The following is a 23,328-nucleotide window of genomic DNA, read 5'->3' on the forward strand; positions in this document are numbered from 1 at the left end:
CAAAAGAAATGTTGAGGCCTGTATACCTTTGAGAGATTTATTTTTACCTGAGCAGGTGGTAGAAGAATCGCTAAAATCTGCCATAAAGCGATGAGACTGTGCATCTTGTCAAGTTTAGTTTCCGTATCCACTTGATCAAATTGACAAATGTGTCAGAAAACAAGCTGCCGAAAGCAACAGGCGCGAGTCGGAGTGCGATCTGTAGATGCGAACATCGCAGCTTCACTTTGAGAGAAGGTTGAGCGCCTCTTCAAAGACCGCTAACAAGCTGCCTGCTTGTTACTCTACGTTAGGCTGTCGTGTCGATTTAAAAAAATAAAAATTTCGCACTGCACACAAATGTAGAAATAAGATGACTTGATGAAGACATGAAGTTGAGTTGAGAGGGAGGCATCTCGTTTTGGAAAACTTTTTCTCTCTCTCTCTCTCTCTCTCTCTCCCCCTTTAAATTTCCTCTTTTTCTCTCCTCTTTCTGTCTCCCAGTTGTAGGCCTATACATAAAAACTATTATTTTATTTTGTTTTGTATCTGTCAGCGAACATTGGATTTTGGTTTATTGTATTACGCTACCACAAACTAACAAGTTTGAATTGTATTTTGGTATTGCTTGTTTATTTATAGTGCCGTGGACCCGAGGCGGGACCGCCTTGCCAACACACACACACACACACACACACACACACACACACACACGCACACACACACACACACACACGCACGCACGCACGCACGCACGCACGCACGCACACACACACGCACACACGCACCCTCCTCTTTTAAAGAGACACAACCACCGTTTATCAGTGCGAGGCTACTGGACTGCAGAAACTAAGGAGGGTTCCTCCTAGACATTCTGCTCATATTTGGAGCAGCGAGGACGATAACCTCTCTGTGCCCAGACCAGAGCAGGCCAGGGACCACACTCTGAGCGCCAACATGGATAAACACATGGAGGCCACCCCTCAGTCCTGACGAGTTGAACAAGAATATTGTTTCCCAAATGGTGGCACTCACTAGATCCACTGAGGTTCTGGGCAGATTGGTTCTGAATTGAGAATTGAAGAATCACAACGCTATATGCTCCTCATGTTACAGACCATGTTTGTTCAGCTCCGCGGGGTACACACACACACACACACACACACACACACACACACACACACACACACACACACACACACACACACACACACACACACACACACACACACACAACACACAGCACACGCACACACACAAGAGAGAGAGGTACCCCTCCATCCATTAGAAAGCTGCAGTTCGGAGTGATTTACGAGCTAATTAGGCGGGTCTGTTTTGAGTACAGTAGCCTACGAGTGTCCGTTGAAGAGATAATCAGGATTAATGATCCGCTGCCTTCAACCCCATCTCCCCTCTTTCTCATCTCATACTGATAATGATCCGTTCGGAGTCGGAGCTCATTCCCTCACACCCTTGCGATATACATTTAATAATCTTATCATGTGTGAGTGAGTAGGACCTCACACGGAGGCAGTCACCGGGTGCTTGATTAAATTCTGGTTAGAGGTAAATAAACAGGACTGTATACAGCCAGAGAGACGCCGACTCCAGACACACAATGTGCATGTCTCTGGAATGTCGATGTTAAGACCTTTTGAATCTTATCTATTCATACAAACACACTTGAGTGAGTGAGTGAGTGAGTGAGTGAGTGAGTGAGTGAGTGAGTGAGTGAGTGAGTGAATGAGCGAGTGAGCGAGTGAGTGAGTGAGTGAGCGAGTGAGTGAGGGCACGCGACTGCAGTTTTCCTTGCTTGGGACAGTGTTGCCCAATGCCCATGTAGAATTCACCATGTGTCAGTAAGCCCACATCACAAGATTCATTGGTAACACTTTACAATAAGGGTAAATGGTAAATGGACTGCACTTATATAGCGCTTTTCCACCTTAGCGGCACTCAAAGCGCTTTTCAATGGCCTCTCATTCACCCATTCACACACACATTCACACACCAATGGCGGTAGCTGCCATGCAAGGTGCTAACCTGCTCATTGGGAGCAATTTGGGCTTAGGTGTCTTGCTCAAGGACACTTCGACATGTGGACAGTCAGAGTTGGGATTCGAACCACTGACCCTTCGATCATTGAACGACCCACTCTACCAACTGAGCTACAGCCGCCCCAACACATTAATAAGCGTTAGTTAATGCATTATTAAGCATTAAGTAACAGTTAACTAATGTCTCTATTAACCATTTACTAATGTTATTTATGTTAACTAAGGTTAACTAACCTAACCCTAACCTTAACTAAGGTATTAATTAACATTAGTAACCTAACCTAACCCTAAATAAGCATTAGTTAACAGTTAACTAATGTTTTTTGTGACCCTTATTGTAAAGTGTGACCGATTCATTTTGTGTTGATTTAAAGTAACAGCAAAACCATAGGCACATGATCTCGAAAGTTAACTCAACATGATTGACATTAAATCTATCGATGTGAGATTGAGATCTAAAAAAAAAAGTGTGTTAAGTCTGTCAAGGGCGTGTGTAACCTCCGCTTTCCTGGAGCTGAAACCTCATTATTCTACCCAAACACATAAATACTGTGATGTTGCTCTTCTGTGTTGATATTATCACAATCCCTTCTTTATAACCACATCTCAATGTTGTATCAAAGCCCGTCTATGAACTGCTGTTCTTGTGTAATGGTGTACACCAGTAATCAATTACTGTTGGCTGCTAGAACTCTGAACAAAAGGAGTTTCCTCCCAAAGGAACCCAATACGGAAAAAACATGCAGAAGAACAGATGCTCTTCAGTCCGGTCTCTGACCAGGACTTGACGCTTGGACTTGGTCCCTGGGCGCCACTGACGGGGCTGCCCACTGCTCCTGGCTGCCCCTGGTGGACAGGGGATGGAATAAATGCAGAGGATAACATCCACCAGTGATCACTGAAGACGTGTGTGTGTGTGTGTGCTGTCGCCCTTTACTCACGTGTTCACATGTGGCTAAAAAACACCCTTGAGGTCCAGAATTCTGTTGTCCGAGCAGAATAGTCTCTACTAAAGCCTGCTACAGTACAATATACCGTATAACTGACAGTTTGATGACTCCTACAGGATGGAGTATAGTTATGTCCACAGCAGAGACTGGGGTCTGACCATCTGAACCATCTTCAAACAAACCCCCTGACTGGTCTCATTTCCTGGAGTACGTGGGGAACATGAAGCTCGTTCTCCTCAGGAGAGCACTCACCAGTCTCTAGTATTGAGGAAGGCTTTCTGAAACCGTGCTTGTAAGGGACCATGAATTAACACCACAGGACTTTGCAGTAACAAGGAACAGCGCAAGGAAGAGCATTTCAGGAATGTTTATTTTACAATGTTGATGACGTACAGGATACGGTCGAAGAGGACCCAATACTTTTTACGTGGTGATGAATCAAATAAATAAACTGCGAGCAAAAACTATGAATCCTCACTGGCGAAACAGGGTTTCCTTCTGCACAGGGTTAGCATGAGGAAAAACATGGAGCAACTTTACAGAGACCACATCTCTACAGCAGACATGGACCAAGCAACACCAGAAAACAACCACCGTGTGGTTGACCTACGTTTTATTTACAGTCGCTATCAAACGGATCACAAAAGCTCGACAGCGGCCTCTCACATGAAAAGCCGCCGCCCAGCAGGGGAAACCAAGCGGGAATCAGAGCCATACTTCTGGCCTGAAGGCTCGTCAGCACTGCCTTCTGGTTCACAGGCTGCTCAAAGACCCCTTTCCTTTAACTCTCAACCTGCCCTCGTCATCTAAAAGCATGTTGGTAGCTAGATGTTGACCGTAGTAAGAGGCCTCCTAAGAAAACAATGTAGTGCTTCGGTGTTAAGCGTTGGTATCGAAGTAGAATCTCATGAGGCACATAGAAACAGATTAAAGTTAAACTACAACGCTGACGACCCACAGCACCTTTGACTCTACAACGACGGGCTGAGATGGGCGGATCTCAACAGTCTGGAGCGGCTTCCTCCCCAAGTCCTCTCCTTCATTCAAACTACCCGAGGTAAATAGTAAGAGAATGTCTTCCTCCTGATCTCCAATCAGACTGTTTTCCCCCTCTATGGACCAGAACCCCACAGTAAGAGCATGAGGAGCGGAAGCCGCCCCAGACTGTCAAGCCTGGTACAGTAGCTACAAGTTGTTTCACGTAAGATTGTTGTTGTCGACTGTTGTTGTTGTCGACATGTGTGTGTTTATTTCTCGGTGGAGAAGGCTCTCTTCATGAGGGGAGGCGGGGTCTTGCCGGCGTCGTAGACGGACTCGGGGGGCGGCGAGCTCAGGCAGCACCAGTCTGGGATGCGGCCGGTCTGGTTGTAGTAGTCCCGCGAGACGGAGCGGCTTCCCAGGATGTCCTGCAGCGCTCCGAAGATCGCACCTGGACACCAGGAAGGACAGAGAGAGAGGAGAAGAGAGAGAGAAGAGAGGAAAGAGAGAGAGAAGAGAAGAGAGAGAGAGAAGAGAGAGAGAGGAGAAGAGAGAGAGAAGAGAGAGAGGAGAAGAGAGAGAGGAGAAGAGAGAGGAGAGGAAAGAGAGAGAGGAGAGAGAGGAGAGGAAAGAGAGAGAGAGGAGAAGAGAGGAGAGGAAAGAGAGAGGAGCAGAGAGAGGAGAGGAAAGAGAGAGAGAGAAGAGAGACAGGAGAGGAAAGAGAGAGAGAGGAGAAGAGAGAGAGAGGAGTAGCGAGAGAGGAGAGGAAAGATAGAGGAGAAGAGAGAGAGGAGAGGAAAGATAGAGAAGAGAGAGAGGAGAGGAAAGAGAGAGGAGAAGAGAGAGGGGAAGAGAGAGAGGAGAGGAAAGAGAGGAGAGGAAAGAGGAGAAAGGATTAGAGAGAGCAGGAGTCACACAGATAAACCAGTCAATCATGCCTGGTTCGGTCCGAATCAACTTTATATCCAGGTTGAAGTTGGTACAGATGACAATCCAAATCTGCTTGCTTGCATGGTAGCAAAACTACCCAAAATAACATAAATTGTACTGCGGCCCCCAAGGTCAAGATCAAGATTCCTTTCTTTTGTCACATGTAATGTACGGTGTACAGTCGCAGTGAAATGTTGCTGCCGGCTCCAAGACAGAAAAACTCCAATACTCAATTTACAAATTACACAAGTAGTACCATTTCTATACAGTATGAAGATAAGATAGATACCGGTCTGGATGGATTATGTACATGCTATATATATGGATATGAATTAAAAAAATCCCGGGGGGGGGCATCTATAAGTGAATTCATGTAACTATAACACCGCGTTGTCTGTTGATTATTAACACACGTGCGTTAGCGTCTAACACGCCTCTGTGCCGCCTACCTCCCAGCCAGGCCGTGCAGTTGAGTTTGGCGGGTGGGGAGTGCAGTTTGAAGGTCTTGGTGGCCAGAGCGTGGTAGTACTTGGGTTTCTCCACCAGGAGGCGTATCTCTGCCAGCAGTCGGTGCAGGAAGCCGGGCAGCATGGCCGTGCCTCCGATCACAACCAGGTTCTCAGACAAGGCCTTCCTCGTGTCGATGGGGCACTGCAGGGGTTAATCCCACGCGAGAATTAGACGGTTATAATTCCATTCGATCGCCGCAAATCGAAAAAACCGATACAGACCAGATACAGAAGAACAACGTGGGATACATTTTAATAGTTTAAAGGTTCTCCTTATGACCATAAAGCCTTTATTTGAGTATTAATACCCAGGTAAAGCACGCTGTGTATTCACATGAGTGCAGATGCTGAGAGGTCCACCTCATACCATAGGCATGCGTCCGATACGCGCGTGACGTAGGTGCAGAGACACGAGTACACTTGGACGCATCACCAAATGATGATGGATGAGACGAGATGGTGCTGCTGACTTCACTGTAGCCCAAGTACGAGATGTGCAGGAGCCTCAGGAGAAAGCCCTCTGTTGCACTACTATTACTGTGTGTGTGTGTGTGTGTGTGTGTGTGTGTGTGTGTGTGTGTGTGTGTGTGTGTGTGTGTGTGTGTGTGGCTGGCTGTAACGCCACTCCTTGGAGACCCATGAATGTACTGTATTGCTTACAGGGCAACCGTGCAGAGGTTTACAGGAAGAGTAATGGAGAGTGCTTTGCCTAAAGAGATTAATAGGCTGTCCAAGTCCGCTCTGCTCTGGGGGAGGAGGGGTGACTCTTACTAACTTTTCATTTGTCTATTTCTTTCCAAGTAAACGTCTACGGAGGATAACAGGCTCGCTGTTTGACGCGAGGGAGCGATTAGTCACCTTGACCAGAGCGTCCAGGATCAGAGTGGCCACGCTCTTCTCCTCGTTGTCCTGTTCAAACAGCATCTCCATGACAGAGTCCCTAGAGAGGCGAGAAACACAGCCAGCCACCACATCAGGAGGACCTTCTGATCGCGCATGTAGCAAAATGAATTCAAATATTATTCAGACAACCATAAATCATCCAAATAACGAATAAAATAAACGGAACTAGTTAGAACAGTAACATAACTGAAACCTTCGACACCTTAGAGCCTGCAGCATGGCCCTCTGGGAAGCCGATGCGGAACACGCGAGTCTTAAGACTAGATTTAAAAGTAGCAAGAGAGTCCAAGTCCCTAATCATTTCTGGGAATATAACATACGTGGCCCCAGCACAGAGGAGGCCCGATCTCCCATAGTTGCTAGCTTTGTCCGGGGGACAGGCATCTATGCATCTATCTATGGATCTATGGATCTGTTGATCCCTGCGAAAATGACTTTTCCCCTGATGCGTTTAATGATTATTTATAGGTTTTTATATAGCAGTTATTTAATTATAGTTCTCCAGGGTATCATTAAAGTGATATCTTATCTAATTTAACAGGGGGCCTGAAACAGAGAGCCCAGGCGTGGGTGAAAGCCAGGTCTCGTTCAGAGCGCTGAACAAGGAGACATGATGGATTTGTGATTAATGGCCGTCCTCCTCAGACAACCCAGATTCAATAATAGAAAGTGGCCCAGATAACGGAGGAAGTACTGAACATCAAATGATATCTACGGTAAGGAGACGTCCCAGAAGCGTTGAAAACCCGCCTAATTTAGGACACTGTTTGCTAACAGTAGGTTCCAAGAAGCAAGTACCTGATTGGTCCCTTGATATGCAGAATCTTCTCCCCGTCCAATGGATATTCAACATCGGGAGGTGGCGTTGGACGCTGCAAGCAGATAGGTCAGTTAGGTCAGAGGTGGACTAGTGCAGTTGAACACAAATCCCAAGTGGGAGTTGACCACACCGCTCTGGTGTCCTGTGATTTTATTTCAGCGGAGAGGAAGAAGGCCAGTAGAGGGAGTCACATCCTTCTATTGTCTTACCACCCAATTTAGGCGTTTGGGGGAAGGTCACTGACCTCAGCGGTGCCCTCCAGGTTAAACTTGGCTTCTTGGATCTTCAGGCCTCTCTGTAGGTCGCTGACGAAGCAGGTTCTGACTGTGGAGAACCAACCACACAGATCAGATATAGAGGGACCGCACGGAACCGGGAACAGACAGCGCCGCGTACTCCACACACAGCCTACTGTTCTCAAACGAGTACGAGTTGTCAAGAACATAAAGGAACCTTCGAGCCAACCACTCAGGCGTTCCCGCTGTGACCTACCCTTAATATCCTCCACGGTCTCCTCGGGGATGGACCCTAGGAGGGAAATACAGGGTGAGAAGGAGAGCGACACCTCTTCTCTGAACAAGAGCCTGACTTTGCCTCGTCATCTCGCTCCAATAGTATCGTCGTATTGCTGAATAATTGCTGAAGGGAAAATCTGCACTTAGGTTGTATTTTATTTCTGTATTCTGTGTGTGATTTGTATGTTTATCTCCACTATGAAGCACTCTGTGCACTCGTGCTGTGAAGAGCGTTATACAATTTCACTTATTTACTTACAAATACGTTTAACTGCGTATTTTAATGCACAGTACAGCAGACAACAAACCGCTGGGCTTCGTCAGTGTTTGGACTGATCAAGGCCGGAGGGCTGAGACGCGGTCGTTGACGCAGTTCAACTTATTTGTGAGTGCCGATTTTCAATTTTAAGAATGTGCACCCGTTAAGAACTCAGGACTCGTGGGGTGAGCGTGCCATACAGTGTATCCAGGGGTGAAAATTTAATTTTTGGCTCACGGTGAGTCACCTGCCAAGGGGACTGTAGATGGGGAAAAAAAATCAACCGGCCAAGTTTTTTTTTTTTTTTTTTTCGTAGCCTTCCGAAATCTAGTCGCCAATTGGACATTTTACCTGCATTTGGCCGGTGGCAGGTGTTCATTTTCAGTCCTGAGTGTATCCTTTGTAAATAGCTGCTCACCCAGTAGTGAGCATGGCTCTTTCTTTCACCCGCACTGATCTGAAGCCAAGTGATGGGTGTGAGAGCAAAACTATGGGTATCTCACTATGGACAAGGAATCAACTGCCACCTATCATTTTCATTCCAGTCAGTGGAGATGAAGGAAAGGAGGCCAACAGAGCAGGCTACACCATGCCTCGCTCACACCATGTATCATATCCAATATCTAGCTGAAGAGAGCTACAGTAGTCTGCATCGATAAGTGCAGAGGCAGATGTTCAGTAGCCCAGAGGGGATCTATGGTGAGCCTGTGTTAATTATTGTATAGGGCCTTCCCCATCTGCATCAGCTCCATGCCGGGGCGGCTGTGGCTAAGGAGGTACAGCGGGTCGTCCAATGATCGTAGGGTCGGCGGTTCGAATCCCGGCTCCTCCTGACGACATGTCGAAGTGTCCTTGGGCGAGACGCTGCACCCCGAATTGCTCCCAATGAGCAGGCTGGCACTTGCATGGCAGCTGCCGCCATTGGTGTGTGAATGGGTGAATGAGAGGCCATTATAAAGTGCTTTGGATAAAAGCTACATAAGTGCAGTCCATTTACCATTTACCATAGCTCGAGGGCTGCCTGCTCTATATGGCCGTTCACTCTGACAGTAACAGCACATTGGCCTCCGTCAGGAAACAGTAAGGAGAGAGAGGAGGGAACAGCTGATAAAGGCCTTATGCGGATGTATAATTCACAAGTTAAGAACGGGTCCCCTCCCTCGCGCATCAGGAGAAAACAGCTGCTTGTGTCCCCCCCCCCCCCCCCCACGCCGCATGACTGATCTACCGAGGAGAGGGATGACGGTTTCCTGCTTCTGACGGAGCAGGGATGGTTTCCCGAGCGTAGAGTAGGGATGAGACAGTATGGATTTTTGCATTACGGTACGGTACGGTATCTAGTTACATGGTACGGTTTACAGTATTTCCCGGTAAACGGCATTTCACCTCCCCAACACATAAAAAATGTTTTTATATTTGACTGTATTGTACTGTACTGTACTGTGTACTGTATTTTACTTTGAAGGAACTACAGTGCAACACATGATGGAAAATACACACTAGTGTAATTAAGCTCAGTTTATTAATAGCAAGCTTATATTAAATTACAAAATTAACTGTTGCAAGCAACTTGAAAATGTGAAGTTTCAGCAGCGCATTATTGTGTAATACCGTAAACGTAATACCGTAAACACAGGGAATGTCACGGTTCTAATACCGTGGACATTTTATACGGCGGTTCACGGTTTTACGGTATACCGTCTCATCCCGAGCGTAGGGAGAGGCTGGATGAGGACTGGGACTGGGAGTCTCATCCCGAGCGTAGAGAGAGGCTGGATGAGGACTGGGAGCCTTACCTAGAACTGCAGGTAGACTCTGGCCTGTGCTGGAGTCCGAATCCACGGTGCACTGCTCTGCCAGCAGGCCGTCCAGCTCCCTGAGGAGGAAACGCGCAACACACACACACACACACACACACACATACATACACACGCGCGCACACACACACACACTTAGAGGAAAGTGGGCGAGCGTGTCTGCAAGCACACGCCTCAATATGTCAGAATAGAGAACTACAGAGGGGTACTTTTGAAAGAAAAAAAAGAAAAGAGTGAACACAAGTACATTTTCCTGCGGCTTAGCGCATGACAGACACAAACTGACACGCACGCATGAATGGACACATTCGCTCACATGGTCCCATACTTACTTATGAATTGCTTTTCCACCTAGAGGCAAGGCCTCCCAGGCTGACAGAATGGGGATGCACTCATACACCTGGTTTCACAGTTAAGGAATCAAAGCTTTCAGCTTCAGAAAACAAACAGCTCTCCAAAGAGCTCTGCAAATCAAAAGACGGTATTGTGATGACATTTGACTACGACCACCCATTTCAGTTGCTGTTCCCGAGACAGGGAAAGGATACAGGCAACACCAAAGTCTCTGTGTACCCACAATCCATCACTAGGCCCGAGTTGATGCCAAGGGTCATGATGGACATGAGGTGACTGGGAGCGAACAGCACAGAGGGAACCTGGGAAACCACACAAAGAAAACGTCACATTTCCATCAAAGCCTGCACACCTCTCATCTGCCTCAAGCCTGGGTCTAAGGAGGAGTAAGAACTCGTTTGAACACCGTGACCCGTTTGAGCACCGAGATCAGCGTGGCTCCAGTTACCTCAAATTGTTTGAAGAAGACCTTGATGAGGGTCTCTCTGAAGTGGGATGGACAGAGGATGGACTCGATAATCACCACTCTCCTGTCACGAGGGTTCACCAGCAGATGCCTGAGAGGAACAGGTTGCTTGTTTAATCAGACTGAAGGATGCACAATGAAGGTACAGACATACTGTTAAGATTCAAGATCCTCTATCACTGGTTACATCCATCAAGTATGTATCAATAATAGAGTAAAATGATTGGGTTCCAGCTCCTCAGCCTTGCAACAATAACATAATAACAACAAAGATAATAATATAAAATATAGCAATATAGTAATTTTTGAAAATATGGTGTGTGTAAAGTATATGGTGTGTCAAAGGTTAAATGTGCGCTGTTGCATGTAAGCGTGTGCTTGTGTGTCTGAAGCACAACACCAACAGAATCATCTGCAAACACAAACCGCTGGCTCACCTGAAGTAGAGAGTGTGGATAAACTCTTTGAGGTTGGCATAGAGCTCTTCTGTGTTGATGTTGTACTGGACCACTTTGATTGACTGTGAGGGAAAGAGAGACAGACACAAAGCTTTTAAGACAAAATGTATATATACTGTCTTACAACCAAGAATGACACAATTACAATCCCTGAGTTTTATGACATAAACTGGACAAACCGTTATCAGACAGCTAAAGCACTCATCATGACCAACCTGTTGTTGTCCTGGCTTCTGGATCTCGCTGGGAATGATAAACCGGGGGCCAGTCTCTCCCGCAAAGCCACATCTACAAGACACGATCACAAACAATGAAATAGCGGTTAGCTAGCTAGATACTGATGAGAAGAATTGATCACTTAGGCCAGAGGTCAGCAACCTTTACTATCAAAAGAGCCATTTTTGGCCATAAAATAAATACAAAATCTGGCAATGTTTCCCCTAGATTTGTTTTCGGGCTTGGTAGTACGTACCCAGGGAGGACACATTAAGGGAGGTTTTGAGGGTCAAACATTTAATTTCCTGCATTCTGGTGAATTGTTATGTACCCGTTTGTGTTGAATTAAATTCATTTCCATATATTTTTGTCAAAGCCAGGGAGCCACTGGAGAGGGTCTAAAGAGCCGCATGCGGCCTATGTGTAAACAAAAAGGATGTCTGTACATCCGAGAACAGACAGCATAAGACCCCCTCACTTGATATTCATATGACTTGCCTCAGGCAGGAGCTCTCTGACAGCGTTAACGTTAGCTAACTAATGACGTTATCTAGACTAGCTAGCTACAGGCTATGCTTATTCTCTATCTATGCTTATTAACTATCTCGAAAGACTCATCTAGTGAGAAGTTAGCTATTGACGTTATAGCTAGACAGCTAGCTAGCTCAGTCTCATTTACGACATTGCTGCTAGGCTAGGCTAACTATCACCAACGTTAGCTATCAAACGATAAACTTACTTTGTGTAAGCTGCTCCTAAATCAATGACGACCGCGGTTTTCTCCCCTCCACTACCCAACCCTTCAAACAAGGGCATTGTGAACTTTATTTAAATTTAATAAGATGTGGTACGAAGAAATAATTAACCACACATCCGATTTGAAACGAAGAAATTGTTGACGTCTAGCTGGGCCGGGCTGGCTGGGTTTGCCTGGGTCCTCGCTCCGGAGGACTGACTTCCACAGAAATGCCTGATCAAAAATAATTTTAGCTCAACTAAAATGTAATTATTTGCCACATGCACCTATCCTTATACGAGTCTACGGAAGAGCATTAAGGCCAACAGCGTACTATTTTTTTTTAAGCTTCTGAGTTTAAAGTCAGAAATTCTGATCTTTTTCCTCAGAAGTTATTTCTGACTTTTTTCTCAGAAATTCCGAGTTTTTTTTCTCAGAAATTCTGACTTTAATCTCATAAATTTTGACTTTAATCTCAGAAGTTATTTCTGACTTTTTTCTCAGATATTCTGACTTTAAACTCAGAAGCTTAAAAAAAATAATACACTCAGTTGTTGGCCCTAATGCTCTTCCGTACGAGCCTTTGCTATAACACCATTGGTAATAAAAATTGCATTTTCTGCATTTTGCAAAAAGTTGACTTTTTGATGATATGCCATGTGAAAGCTTCATAGAGTTGTAGGCTCTAATACTTTGCGCTGATTATATTATGGTTGGTATTTGTGCATGTGGTTATGAGGCAAAAGGCATGGACTGACCACAGACGGTGGTGGTTCTCGTCATAGACACTAGGCTATATGTGTATGGTTCTCATCTGAACTGCAGGGAGGCAATTGCGAGTTTCTGGGGAGCTGTCCATTTCAGCACCACCTTCAATATTCGTTGTGCAGCCAGGATGATTAAAACAAGAGCAGTTAATAATAATAATAATAATAATAATAGCAATACTACTACTACTACTACTACTAATAATAATATAAATTAATAACGCGGTTAACGGTCTTCATAAATATTTCTCTTAAGCGACTCTCTCTCTCAACATGCTCTGAACACTGCCAGTTCAGCTGTAGGCTACGCGCGCGCATTTTGCACACGCACCCAAGAGCGTAGACTTGCGCTCAATGACGTTGGCTTTTTCTTCAGCTTTCTTCCGGATCAATATTGGCAGTTACTGACAAGAAATTAATACCTATATAAAATAAGGTCAGTCTGGAAAACCCGTCTTCTAAAATGTGATCATAGCCCGTACACGGATCTGCAGGTAAGAACGATGGTATTTTAACTGGATATCCTATTCTTAGACTTTTCCTATGTCATAAGATTCTTATTAGGCTAGGCATGTGTTGAAATGAATTGCAAGATTATTACCCGACTTCATGATGAAAGCTGTGTTGTTTTAGATACACACATATTGTAGCCTACATTTAGCCTAACACAGAACGCAGATTTGATGGTATAAGATCTTGTCATGAAAGACTGACGCCGCAGTAGGCTATGGGTTTTGGTGCTTGTTGACCTGTGTATTTAATCACCATAACTGGCTAATATAGCTCTATAGCTGCTATCCTTGTGACAAACAGCGGCTCATCAAGAGTACTAATTAGTACAAGTGGTACATGAGCAGCACAGCGGGGGGTCAATGTTGTTTACACTAGTACGGAGTTTGACGGTGTGTGTTTGGGGTTTGATGTTGTTGATCTCGAGACGCATGTCAGAGATACGCAGACCTCTCGAGATGTCTGACATACGCAGGATGTTACCCTGGCAACGCAGGGGCATTTTAAAACGCCTGTTTACAAGTCGGCTCTTCACTCTCTTCACCTAGGACTCAGTACATTTCAGATTAATTTTAGTGTAACAAAACCTGACGTTTTGTTTACATGCTTTTTCTGAACAGGACGTCAAAGATGTCAGGCATCTATTCTATAGAATACATTCTATTCTGTCATAGCAGTGTAGCCTACAGGGTTTGACGTATTTGAGTTCAGGACTAGAGAACCTGAAGCAAGGCTATTTATAGTTTTCTAAAGTGCAGCACAGCGATTTGCTGTGTCAGGGTTGCATTCTGTCAGTTTCCATTCCAAATGTTCTATGAGAGCCTCTCTCTCTCCCTCTCTGCATGTTAAAGAGTGAAAGAAATGGATGGAGAAAGAATAGCCAGATAAGCAGAGCTGTGGCGATTAATCCTCAGCGTGGGCTGAGTTATTCAAATATGTGAGACTGCATCAAAGGAACGGCTGACACAAATTCACCCATAATCCGACTGCATTGGTTATCTTAGGTTACGGTGCTTTGAAGTTCACTCAAAATAATACTTCGGTTTTAATTCCCTCCACAGAAAATTCGCGTCACCTGCCTCCACCTCTGGCTCCTCAAGCTGCTGGGTAGTGAGGGGTGGCAGAGATGCCTTTTTCTGTGACTCTCCATCGCCTCCTCCTGGCTGGGGCCTTTTTCTTGGCTTACAGCAGCCCGGTGCCACCCCTCTACCAACAGGCACCCTCCACAGAGGACACGGGCTGTGCTGGACAATGCATTACCACAGCCACACCTGTCAGGGTAACGTCCATACGCAGCGTCCACTTTGAGCCCCTAGTTGCTGGGATGTCGACCTACGGGGTGCCAGATAACGAAACTGCCAGCTGGACCGACCTATCAGAGAATGTAGAGGCGGGGGGAGGGGCTGGCCCAGATGGGAGAGGAAGTGGACCTGGGAGGTTCGCTGCAGCTATGCAGGCAGGAAATGAGGACAGCCATGGAGGAGGATCTGGGCCGAGCAGGGCTGGCGAGGAGCCACCGGAGGGGGAAGAGACACGGAGAGAGCCTACTGCAGAGAGGGCACCGGGACGAGGAGGAGACATCATGGAGGACATACCTGCCTCCAAGTCGACCTCCTCCGTAGTCTCACCAGAGCCTGTGGGCCAGGTACAGAAAGAGTTGGCTGAGGAGAGGAAGGACCCTTCCCTGGAGAACAGTTCGTACATTCTCAGAGGAGAGGAAGGGGGGAGAGGACCAAGCTTGTCCAGCCTTAGACCTCCTTTTCTGGGGCAGGAGACAGAAACGACCGGGCAATCGTCTACGGAGCCACTGGGTTCCCCGGGCTTGAATCGGAGCGGTGCCGCCCTTAATGGATCTCTCCACTCCCCTCTGACCTCCATCCCTGAGTCACTATGGGCACCTCAGGAGGAGGTGACCGTACCTGCCCTTCCGGACCAACTCCTGCCCGACCTTGGACCTGCCCTGGCCTCCAGACAGGAAGGCCTGGAAAGCCTCTGGACCGAACCACTGCGGCAGAGTGGGGGTAAGTTTGCAACCTGTGGGGGGCAGGGGGGGGGGTTGGGGGGAGGGAGTGGGCCCTGAAAGAGGAATACATAATACTAAGGTTACAGTCAGGCTTTAGCAGACACAGAAACTCATCAACTCTCACTGTTTAATGGCATAGCGTGATGCTCTACAGCCCCCCTCTGTGAAACTGTAGAATGCCATTACGCGGATAGCGTGGCGGGGAACCATATATGCCTTCCGCTCGTCTGCGTTCGCAGGGTTTCATTAAAAAGTGAAGGGAAATGAAAGTGACACGTCTCGCGGCAGAGATGGCCTTTGATGATGAGCGGAGAGGCGCTCGCTTCTCGGCGCTCTACTTTGAACCCCAGCAGGGACCCAGGCGCTCTAATTACTTTCTATTCCTGAGTCGGGTCTGGAAATAAACGAACATGACTGCTAGGAGACGCTGCTGACAGGATGTGTTCTACAAGTCTTTGGTTGCGTTATTACCCCCCTCCTATATCTATCTATCTCCCTCTTCTCTCTCTCTCTCTGTCTGTCCCACCCTTTTCTCTCACCCTTCTCTCACATTCCTTCCATCCCTTCATCTCTCTTCTATGTACCAGTGTCTAACTACTCCCTCTATCTTTTTTCACCCCCCCCCCCGCCCTCCGCCACAAGCCACACTCTCCATACCTCTATCTTCCCCTCCTGCTTCTGCACCAGAGCGGTGCCGTTCCTACAGACCAGGGCTGGTTATTATTCGGTGTCATACAGTGGAACAGGATTAGAGGAGAGTGTCGCCGGCGTCCCCAAGTGTATCGGCTGTTCGCTCTCGTCCTCCACAGAGGGACAAAGCCAAGTCCCCAGAGAGAGAAGAGAGAGAGAGAGAGAGAGAGAGAGAGAGAGAGACAACAGTGGAAGGAAGCTGGCAAATTATGCACGATTCCCAGAAAAGCACCTGTTATGTAAAAAGGCTTGCTTTTCTGGATGAATTATTATACTCTCACCGTGTTTTGGACTGAAAAGACATGAATATGCAAAACACACTCGGAGATAAATCGTTTACAAAACTATTATAATATTTGGAAGTCAAAACGACCTGACCCAGAAATGGACCCTTATTCATGAATACTTCATAGTGAGTGATCATAGAGTGAATTCCAGCCTGTGTTTTGAAATCTGTGAGCTGAGTATGTTTGGAATTTGGAGAGCAGTTAAAGGAAAATGCTCGTTTTTGACAACCTGGACCTTATTTACGACATATTATAAGACGTTTGACTCACCGAGATCACTTTGGTGTAGTTCGGAGGCATGTAGAAGAAATTTAAAATCCAGCGCGAGCCAGTATATCCATGTAATGGCGGTGGTGGGGGCACCGAGAATGCAGTTTCTAAAAATCTATTTTCTGCCGCGAAACAGTTGTTTTCCTCAATCTGTCTTTATGAATCGCTAGTTGTGCTTACATAGAGCGTAGGCCTGTTGTGGTTGTTCACATCTTTCGAAAGACGTTTGTAAAGATCATATTACAGAGGCATGTGAACAACCACAACAGGCCTACGCTCTATGTAAGCACAACTAGCGATTCATAAAGACAGATTGATGAAAACAACCGTTTCGCGGCAGAAAATAGATTTTTAGAAACTGCATTCTCGGTGCCCCCACCACCGCCATTACATGGATATACTGGCTCGCGCTGGATTTTAAATTTCTTCTACATGCCTCCGAACTACACCAAAGTGATCTCGGTGAGTCAAACGTCTTATAATATGTCGTAAATAAGGTCCAGGTTGTCAAAAACGAGCATTGTCCTTTAAGAATCTAAAGTATTACTGCAGGACTCTGACAGATAGGGTAGGAGTCCTGCAGTAAGACTTAAGATTCTTAACTGCTCTCCAAATTCCAAACATACTCAACAATGTCCAGAATTCCCTGACCCCCCTAGATAAACAAAATTATGTCTCTATTTAGCCTTTTCTTTAGCCGTGACCAGTAGGCATCTGCACAGGCCTGAAACAGAGCAGTATAGATAGACCCTAACTGTGAGTGTGTTTGTGTGAATGCCGCTGCAGAGCACACGGCCGGCCCTCTGTCCCAAGACGTGGCCACCGAGGGCACCATGTCGTCCGAGGACCTCCCGCTCATCTTCGAGCCATTTGACGACGTCACGCCAGAAGGGCCGTTGGCGGCCGCCACTCTCGCGCCCGGCGGCTCCCAGCCGCCTGCTGCCATGGCAACCGGGGGAACGATGCTGTCGGCGGCGGAGCTCGACCGGCTGGTCACCGTCGAGAACGATGGGCCCTCGCATTCCCCGCCTCTGCTGTTACCGGACTGGACGTCGCCATGGCAGATATCCGGAGCGGAGATCTCAGAGCCAATCAGCCCCTCAGGTCAGTCCATATGCCCGTCCCCATCAGAGGTGCCAGATGAACATAGAACGAAAGGTTAGAAGACATTTGGATCCGCATAGAAAATGGTGTTGGTCATGTTGAACTGTAGTAAATGTCTCACATTGATAAGCCTCTATCTATGTTACTTAATTTCACTTGCTCTGTGATCGGTTAATTTATAGTAGATGGCGAGACAATCCGTGGCCTTGAAGACACCCTGCCCACTTCTGGTCCCTCCCCCTTCCAGACCCCCATGGCAACAGTCACCATGGCAACTGATCAACCTGCACCCAAACTCCGGTCAGGGCTGGAGGAACTGGAGTCTGAAGGTAAGAATCGACTGACATACAGACACAGGAAACAAAGTGAAGGTTAAGAAGGAAAAACAGGAAGTTGCATCGCAGTTTGCGTCACACCCTCTTTTCCAACAGAGGAGCCTGATGAGGACGAAGAGGACGAGAACACGGACGAATCCGAGGAGGAGAGTGAAGAAGACCTGACTGAAACCCCCATGCCGCCTCCCACGCACCCCCCTTACAGCCTCATCCCCCCTCCCCCTGTCTGGGTGCAGCGCAACCAGGGCCCGAGTAAGTGTACAGTGCAAACACACACACACACACACACATACACACACACACACGCACACACAAACATGTAATATGGATTTTTCTTATTTGTGTTAATAAGGGATTGTGTTTCTTCCTCTTCTTCAGTGCGTAGCTGGGTTGAACTGATCAGGGAAAAGGTAAGACTGCCCCCTAGTGTTAATGATGAGACACTACGTTCCTTCAAAGTCCAAAGTGATAGAGCATTGAGTGTGTAGCACTCTCCCCCCTCCCCTCTACCCTCATCCCGTCCCCTTACCTCCCCTTCTCCCCCCTACCCTTGCCCCTCACCCCCCCCCCCCCCCCCATCCCTCCCCTTCCCTTTACCTCTCCTCACCGTGTCCCTCATCCCTCATCCCGTCCTCCCCCCCTACCTCACCCCTGCCTCTCTCACCAGGCTGGCTACGTGTCTGGGATGTTGGCCCCCGTAGGCATTGGCATAGCGGGGGCCCTGCTCATCGTGGGGGCCCTCTACAGCATCAGGGTGATCCACCGGAAGAGGAGGAACAGCTTCAAGCACCAGAGAAGGAAGGTCAGACAGCCAGAGGTCAATATATTTCAAGTACTACTAAGCATGCCCATTCTTCCTCTGTTGAAAACATGCGGTAGCGAATGCCGCCTGTATCCCGGCGCAGGCCTATGCACTTATACGGTGTCCCCCAAGACCATGTGACACTAACTTGTTCTCTGCCTTGTCACTAGCAACCCAGAGAGCCAGGCAGCAACAGACAGGACCAAGCCATGCTATTGGCCGACAGCTCTGAGGATGAGTTCTGATCCCGGTCACTGCCCTGGGTCCGTGACCAATGCTGGAGCTCCGTTGACGGAGGCTCTGCTCACATTTCCATCTCCATGACTACTGCATATCCAATTACTCTTGGCTGTTTGGCTATGACTCATCTGGTCTGGTGAACACTTTAACAGTGCAGAGTGAAGTTGCAGACACTGCTCTAAGGTCAGTTTTTGCACCCGCCTCCTCGTGGTTCAGTTTAGGTGTTGGGGGGAGAGTAAGCTGATCCCAGATCTGTACCCAGGAGCAACGTGAGGGGCCATGTATCTACAGGAAAAGGGCTGGAGTAGGTACCCAACATTACATAAACACTCTGTAAATACTACGGTATGATGTAGCTGACATGGAAATCAGTCTAATTAGTGTAGAACGTCTTTCTTTGTCTGTTCTGCACTAATCTGAAACTAAAAGGAAACAACATAGGAAACAAAAAAGGAACACTTCAGGCCTGGGTTCCATGGCGTCGTTTCCTCCCTGTTCCCGGATTCTTCGGGTCTCATTTGCACCGCCCACTCACAGCGTTTGTGTTGTCAAAACCTGTGAACTTTCGATAACGATGCAAGGGGTGTTTTCCTGGATTCCGCCCTCGTGTGAACTGTCGGAGGCGATCTCGTTGTGATGACGACGACGCAGGTTCGGCTATTGTACAGTTAAATTATAACACATAATTTTACAGTGTGTTTTCTAACTAGGCTATATGGTTTATGTTAAGACTGATTTGTTTCCATACTGAAAGCCGCTGAATGTATTTTGAACAGGGACTGTGGTCCAAAGTACAGCCCAAATGCATGCTGGTTGCGCAGCACTGTAAAATGTTGGCCTATTGTTATTTCAATAATAAAAACAGTCTTAACAACAAATTGATATTTTTCATTAGGTAAATTAAAAGGATCCAAATTAGCACACAGATATGATGTAAACCATGAAGGCCAGGTAATAATGTTTATATAATGTTTATGACGAGACTTATAATAATTATAATAATAATAATAACAATAATAATAACAACATATGCCGAATAATGAATTAGGCCTACTTACCAGGCTGACAAAGATTTTCTTTGGTTGAAGACAGGCAGCCTTAAATAAATGCATTCGAAAAGTTTATTTAGGAACCAATTATTTTCAGAACTGTTTGTCTGTTCACAACCGGCACGCGCAGGCCCAGTGTTGTGAATGGTGCTGTGATGACACGCCATGTGAACTCCTGGAGACACTGATAAGACGCTTGTGTAACCTGGAGGTCGTTCTCGTCTCGACGTCGTGTAACCCAGGCCTTAGACTATTAAGATGCACTCATGACGATTTCCACACGCTACACGACACACTTTATTGACATTGACTATGTACATATTGTATAAGGCAATATGTGTGCATTAAGCGCACATGTAAATGCTTCATTGAAAACCAAGCTGTTGTGTGTATAAGGCAAAAGTAATGTTGTCAACCTCCAAGAGCATGCAGCTGAAAACCGGTCTGTGAATGTAGCTGTTACTGTATACTATCGCTGGTCCGTTACTGTACTTTACACTATCGCTGCTTCCGTTGCTGTACGTTTCCCTGTAAGTGCATGGCAAACAACCCTATAACTGTTCATTATGCAAAATCCCATGTGAACTTTAGATTTCTAGCGCAGTATATATCTCATAAACTGATAGTTGTAGTAACGAACGTGGGACGTTGAACCACGTCTCAACGATAACCGCACCTGCACTCTACCTAGACGTGGTTCTCAGTAGTTCCTCCTCATCCTCATCTACACTGTTGTCAAGCTGTGGAGAGCTAGCGGTGGGAGTGACAGTCTATCTCACACCTGGTCCTCACTGATCCCTTCAGAGATGAAAGGCCGACACAAGGAGGCGTTCCATTCTAGAACGATGCTCCCTCCCACATGTCCTCATCCGCTTGAGTGTCTGACGCACAGCAGCTTTTAGGAATGGGACATTCCAAACCTAACCCAACTGAGACGCGGGTTATAAAGCATTCACAGGTCTGGTTGGGTTGAGAAGTAAACTCAGGTTTGGTGAGGGAAGAGGGAGCGCTGCTAGACGTTTGTGAGCAGGAGCGTTATTTATGCACCATCCAACATCTTACCGGCATCTTCACAGGTGCTGGACCAAGAATGTCCAAGTCATCAGCCAAAAAGATTCTGCAGACTGCAATGCTCTTCATCTCACGTGTCTTACTTAATAATCAAAGTACTTCTAACCAACTTATTCAACAGAAGTGTTCGCATATTTAAGACTAGAAGTGCATTGGTACCGTCGGATACAGTTCTCTGTAGAATCCTATTCGCTGAGGCCTTATTGACAAAGGTATCTTGTGTATTCCCTTTACTTGCAAGATGCATCGAAACTGACTGCCGAACATTTTAGTACATAATGTTGTCTAAATAGTGTCATCTTTTGTGTGACCATATGTAGAAACATACTGATAATGTATTGCTTAACACTGCTTGTGCATACGCGATAATACCATATAATGTATGTGTGCTGTACCATAATGGCCAAATTTGGGTCTTTCTTTCTATAGACACCAAAATGTATGTGTAATCTGCAATAAATAAATCTTCAACCCAAAATAATGTTTGACTACATTATGTGTACCCTTTGTCAAATACACTAACACTTGCAAACTATTCACGTTGTAGCAGCCAGTGAAATTATGCAAAAGCGTTAAGTGTATGTAGTATAGCTTGCCTTGCATTGAAAACAGGACAACCAGACAACCAACAGTCACTCGTGACAATCCACCTTACAGCATTAAAAAAATCAAATAATTTATTTCTGTTCTTTTTCCACATTAAATAAAAGATATTGTCTGACATTTTCAGATTGAAATCAAAAGAGGAGACGGGAGGAGAGGGACAAGGAGACAGAAATCTGACATGCAAACCCCCCCAATTCTCTTCCCTTAGCCCACTTCATCTTGTAGATAGGAGGGGGTCCAGTGCTGCCCCCCCCCCCTCCCCGCAACCCCTCCCAGGGACTGCAGCAGACCTGCTAGCTGGTTCGGGGGGGCCACAGTGAGTCAGCATGGAGCAGCCAAATAGTCCAGTCCTATGTCTTCTCAACAGACCAGGTCCTGGGGGCCTTAACAACTGGAACGTCCAATAAAAAGCTTGAAAACACTCTGAAGTCACCCATGGAGGGGGAGGAGGGGGGGGGGCTAGGCTCTGGGATAGGTGGTAGCTAGGCAACTGTGGGACAGTGGCCTTCCAGGACCAGCATGACTTAAGTCTCTCCGCTGCTAAGAAATTGTGAGGGGACAACGACTATGGCGTCTGAACTGCGAACTGGCTTGACAAGTCACTTTTTGCTTCCTGCAGCGAAGAGTAGAAGATTTCAAATGAAGCCATGCGCAGTGAGTTATTGGTGGCACATCACCAGGTCACGGCTGCAGCATGAGAGTGATGACAAAGCCCTTCAACTGGTGTCCATGGTCTTTGTTTGGCCTTACTTGGCAGGCTATAATGCCCTTATACCTACTGGCACTGTTAGGAGCCCAACACTGTAAAAACTAGAAGTGGAGAATAGACCCATCCAGGATTAAGACCTAGCCCAGAACAACACGCCCAGAACAACACTCTGCCCCAATCGCTATGAGCTGCTCCCCTGGCCTGACCGTTCTGCTAGAACACTGGGTATAACCAAGTGAAGTCCTATAAGGATCAGCGGTTCTCGTGGTAGACAAGGCCATAGTATTGGGGAACAGCAGATGATCAGTCCTCCTCCTTAAAAGGATCCTAACACAGACCCTCGCGTCCCTAGACGAAGAGGGGAACAGACAGGGACGTCATCGTATTTCAGGAAGTACGGTTAGATGTCAAAGGTATCTCCTCGATTCCTTGCGTCCCCTCAAACACTCTTATCCTAGGAGATCCTAGCAATCGAGCACAGACTTCTGAGTTTCAACCTGTGGGAAATGAATGAGAGTCACTGAATGAAACAGAATTTGGGTTGTAGAAGTGCCTCATGTCCTCAACATGAGACCATCCCTGACCAATCGTCCCTAATCTCATCTACCTACCAGATGGGTCACTAATTAGCAGAGAAAAGAAACAGAATCCCAGTCAATCAATCAAACAAAACCCCCAAAGCACAAATTCACAAAAAAAGTGCTCTCTCAAATAGCAAATGAATAGAGAACACTCATATACAAATCTGCAATTAAAAAAAAAAGAAGCAATATGCAATCTGATCTGTTTTTCCAAACACACATCGGCCACAGACACACACAGGCTGCTGTATAGTGGACAATCTGTCAACCTCTCCTCTCGCTTCCTCTCCTGGCCACATTGGGAGACATTTGAAGGGACCTATTCATTGCACATTTA

The 23,328-nt window shown here is 46.7% G+C and overlaps 2 protein-coding genes across 2 annotated transcripts; one reads left to right on the top strand and one right to left on the bottom strand.

Moving 5' to 3' along the window:
• Positions 1 to 3,374: 3,374 nt before the first annotated feature.
• On the bottom strand, positions 3,375 to 12,268 carry actr10 (actin related protein 10). Its single transcript, XM_084439902.1, has 13 exons — positions 11,951 to 12,268; positions 11,211 to 11,283; positions 10,975 to 11,057; positions 10,520 to 10,628; positions 10,266 to 10,373; positions 10,050 to 10,117; positions 9,697 to 9,776; positions 7,619 to 7,654; positions 7,371 to 7,450; positions 7,105 to 7,178; positions 6,262 to 6,343; positions 5,344 to 5,545; positions 3,375 to 4,415 (listed from the first exon to the last, which is right to left on the bottom strand). The coding sequence occupies exons 1-13, from the start codon at positions 12,025 to 12,027 to the stop codon at positions 4,234 to 4,236; spliced, it is 1,254 nt and encodes a 417-aa protein (XP_084296028.1). The 5' UTR covers positions 12,028 to 12,268; the 3' UTR covers positions 3,375 to 4,233.
• Positions 12,269 to 14,350: 2,082 nt separating this feature from the next.
• armh4 (armadillo like helical domain containing 4) lies at positions 14,351 to 19,705 on the top strand (the record flags this gene model as incomplete). The annotated part of the gene is made up of 7 exons (XM_084440110.1): positions 14,351 to 14,869; positions 17,238 to 17,652; positions 17,781 to 17,927; positions 18,030 to 18,185; positions 18,312 to 18,343; positions 18,601 to 18,750; positions 18,906 to 19,705. The coding sequence occupies 7 exons, from the start codon at positions 14,351 to 14,353 to the stop codon at positions 18,978 to 18,980; spliced, it is 1,494 nt and encodes a 497-aa protein (XP_084296236.1). The 3' UTR covers positions 18,981 to 19,705.
• Between the last annotated feature and the right edge of the window lie 3,623 nt (positions 19,706 to 23,328).

This window comes from Borostomias antarcticus, assembly GCF_949987555.1.
Source record: "Borostomias antarcticus genome assembly, chromosome: 6".
Taxonomy (NCBI): Eukaryota; Metazoa; Chordata; class Actinopteri; order Stomiiformes; family Stomiidae; genus Borostomias; species Borostomias antarcticus.

Excerpts from the sequence above, each read along its gene's own strand:
- actr10 (XM_084439902.1), bottom strand. The coding sequence starts at position 12,027 with ATGCCCTTGTTTGAAGGGTTGGGTAGTGGAGGGGAGAAAACCGCGGTC. Across the intron at positions 11,058-11,210 it reads AGAAGCCAGGACAACAACAG|TCAATCAAAGTGGTCCAGTA; the intron begins GTTGGTCATGAT and ends TTTCCCTCACAG. Across the intron at positions 7,179-7,370 it reads ACCTGGAGGGCACCGCTGAG|CGTCCAACGCCACCTCCCGA; the intron begins GTCAGTGACCTT and ends ATCTGCTTGCAG.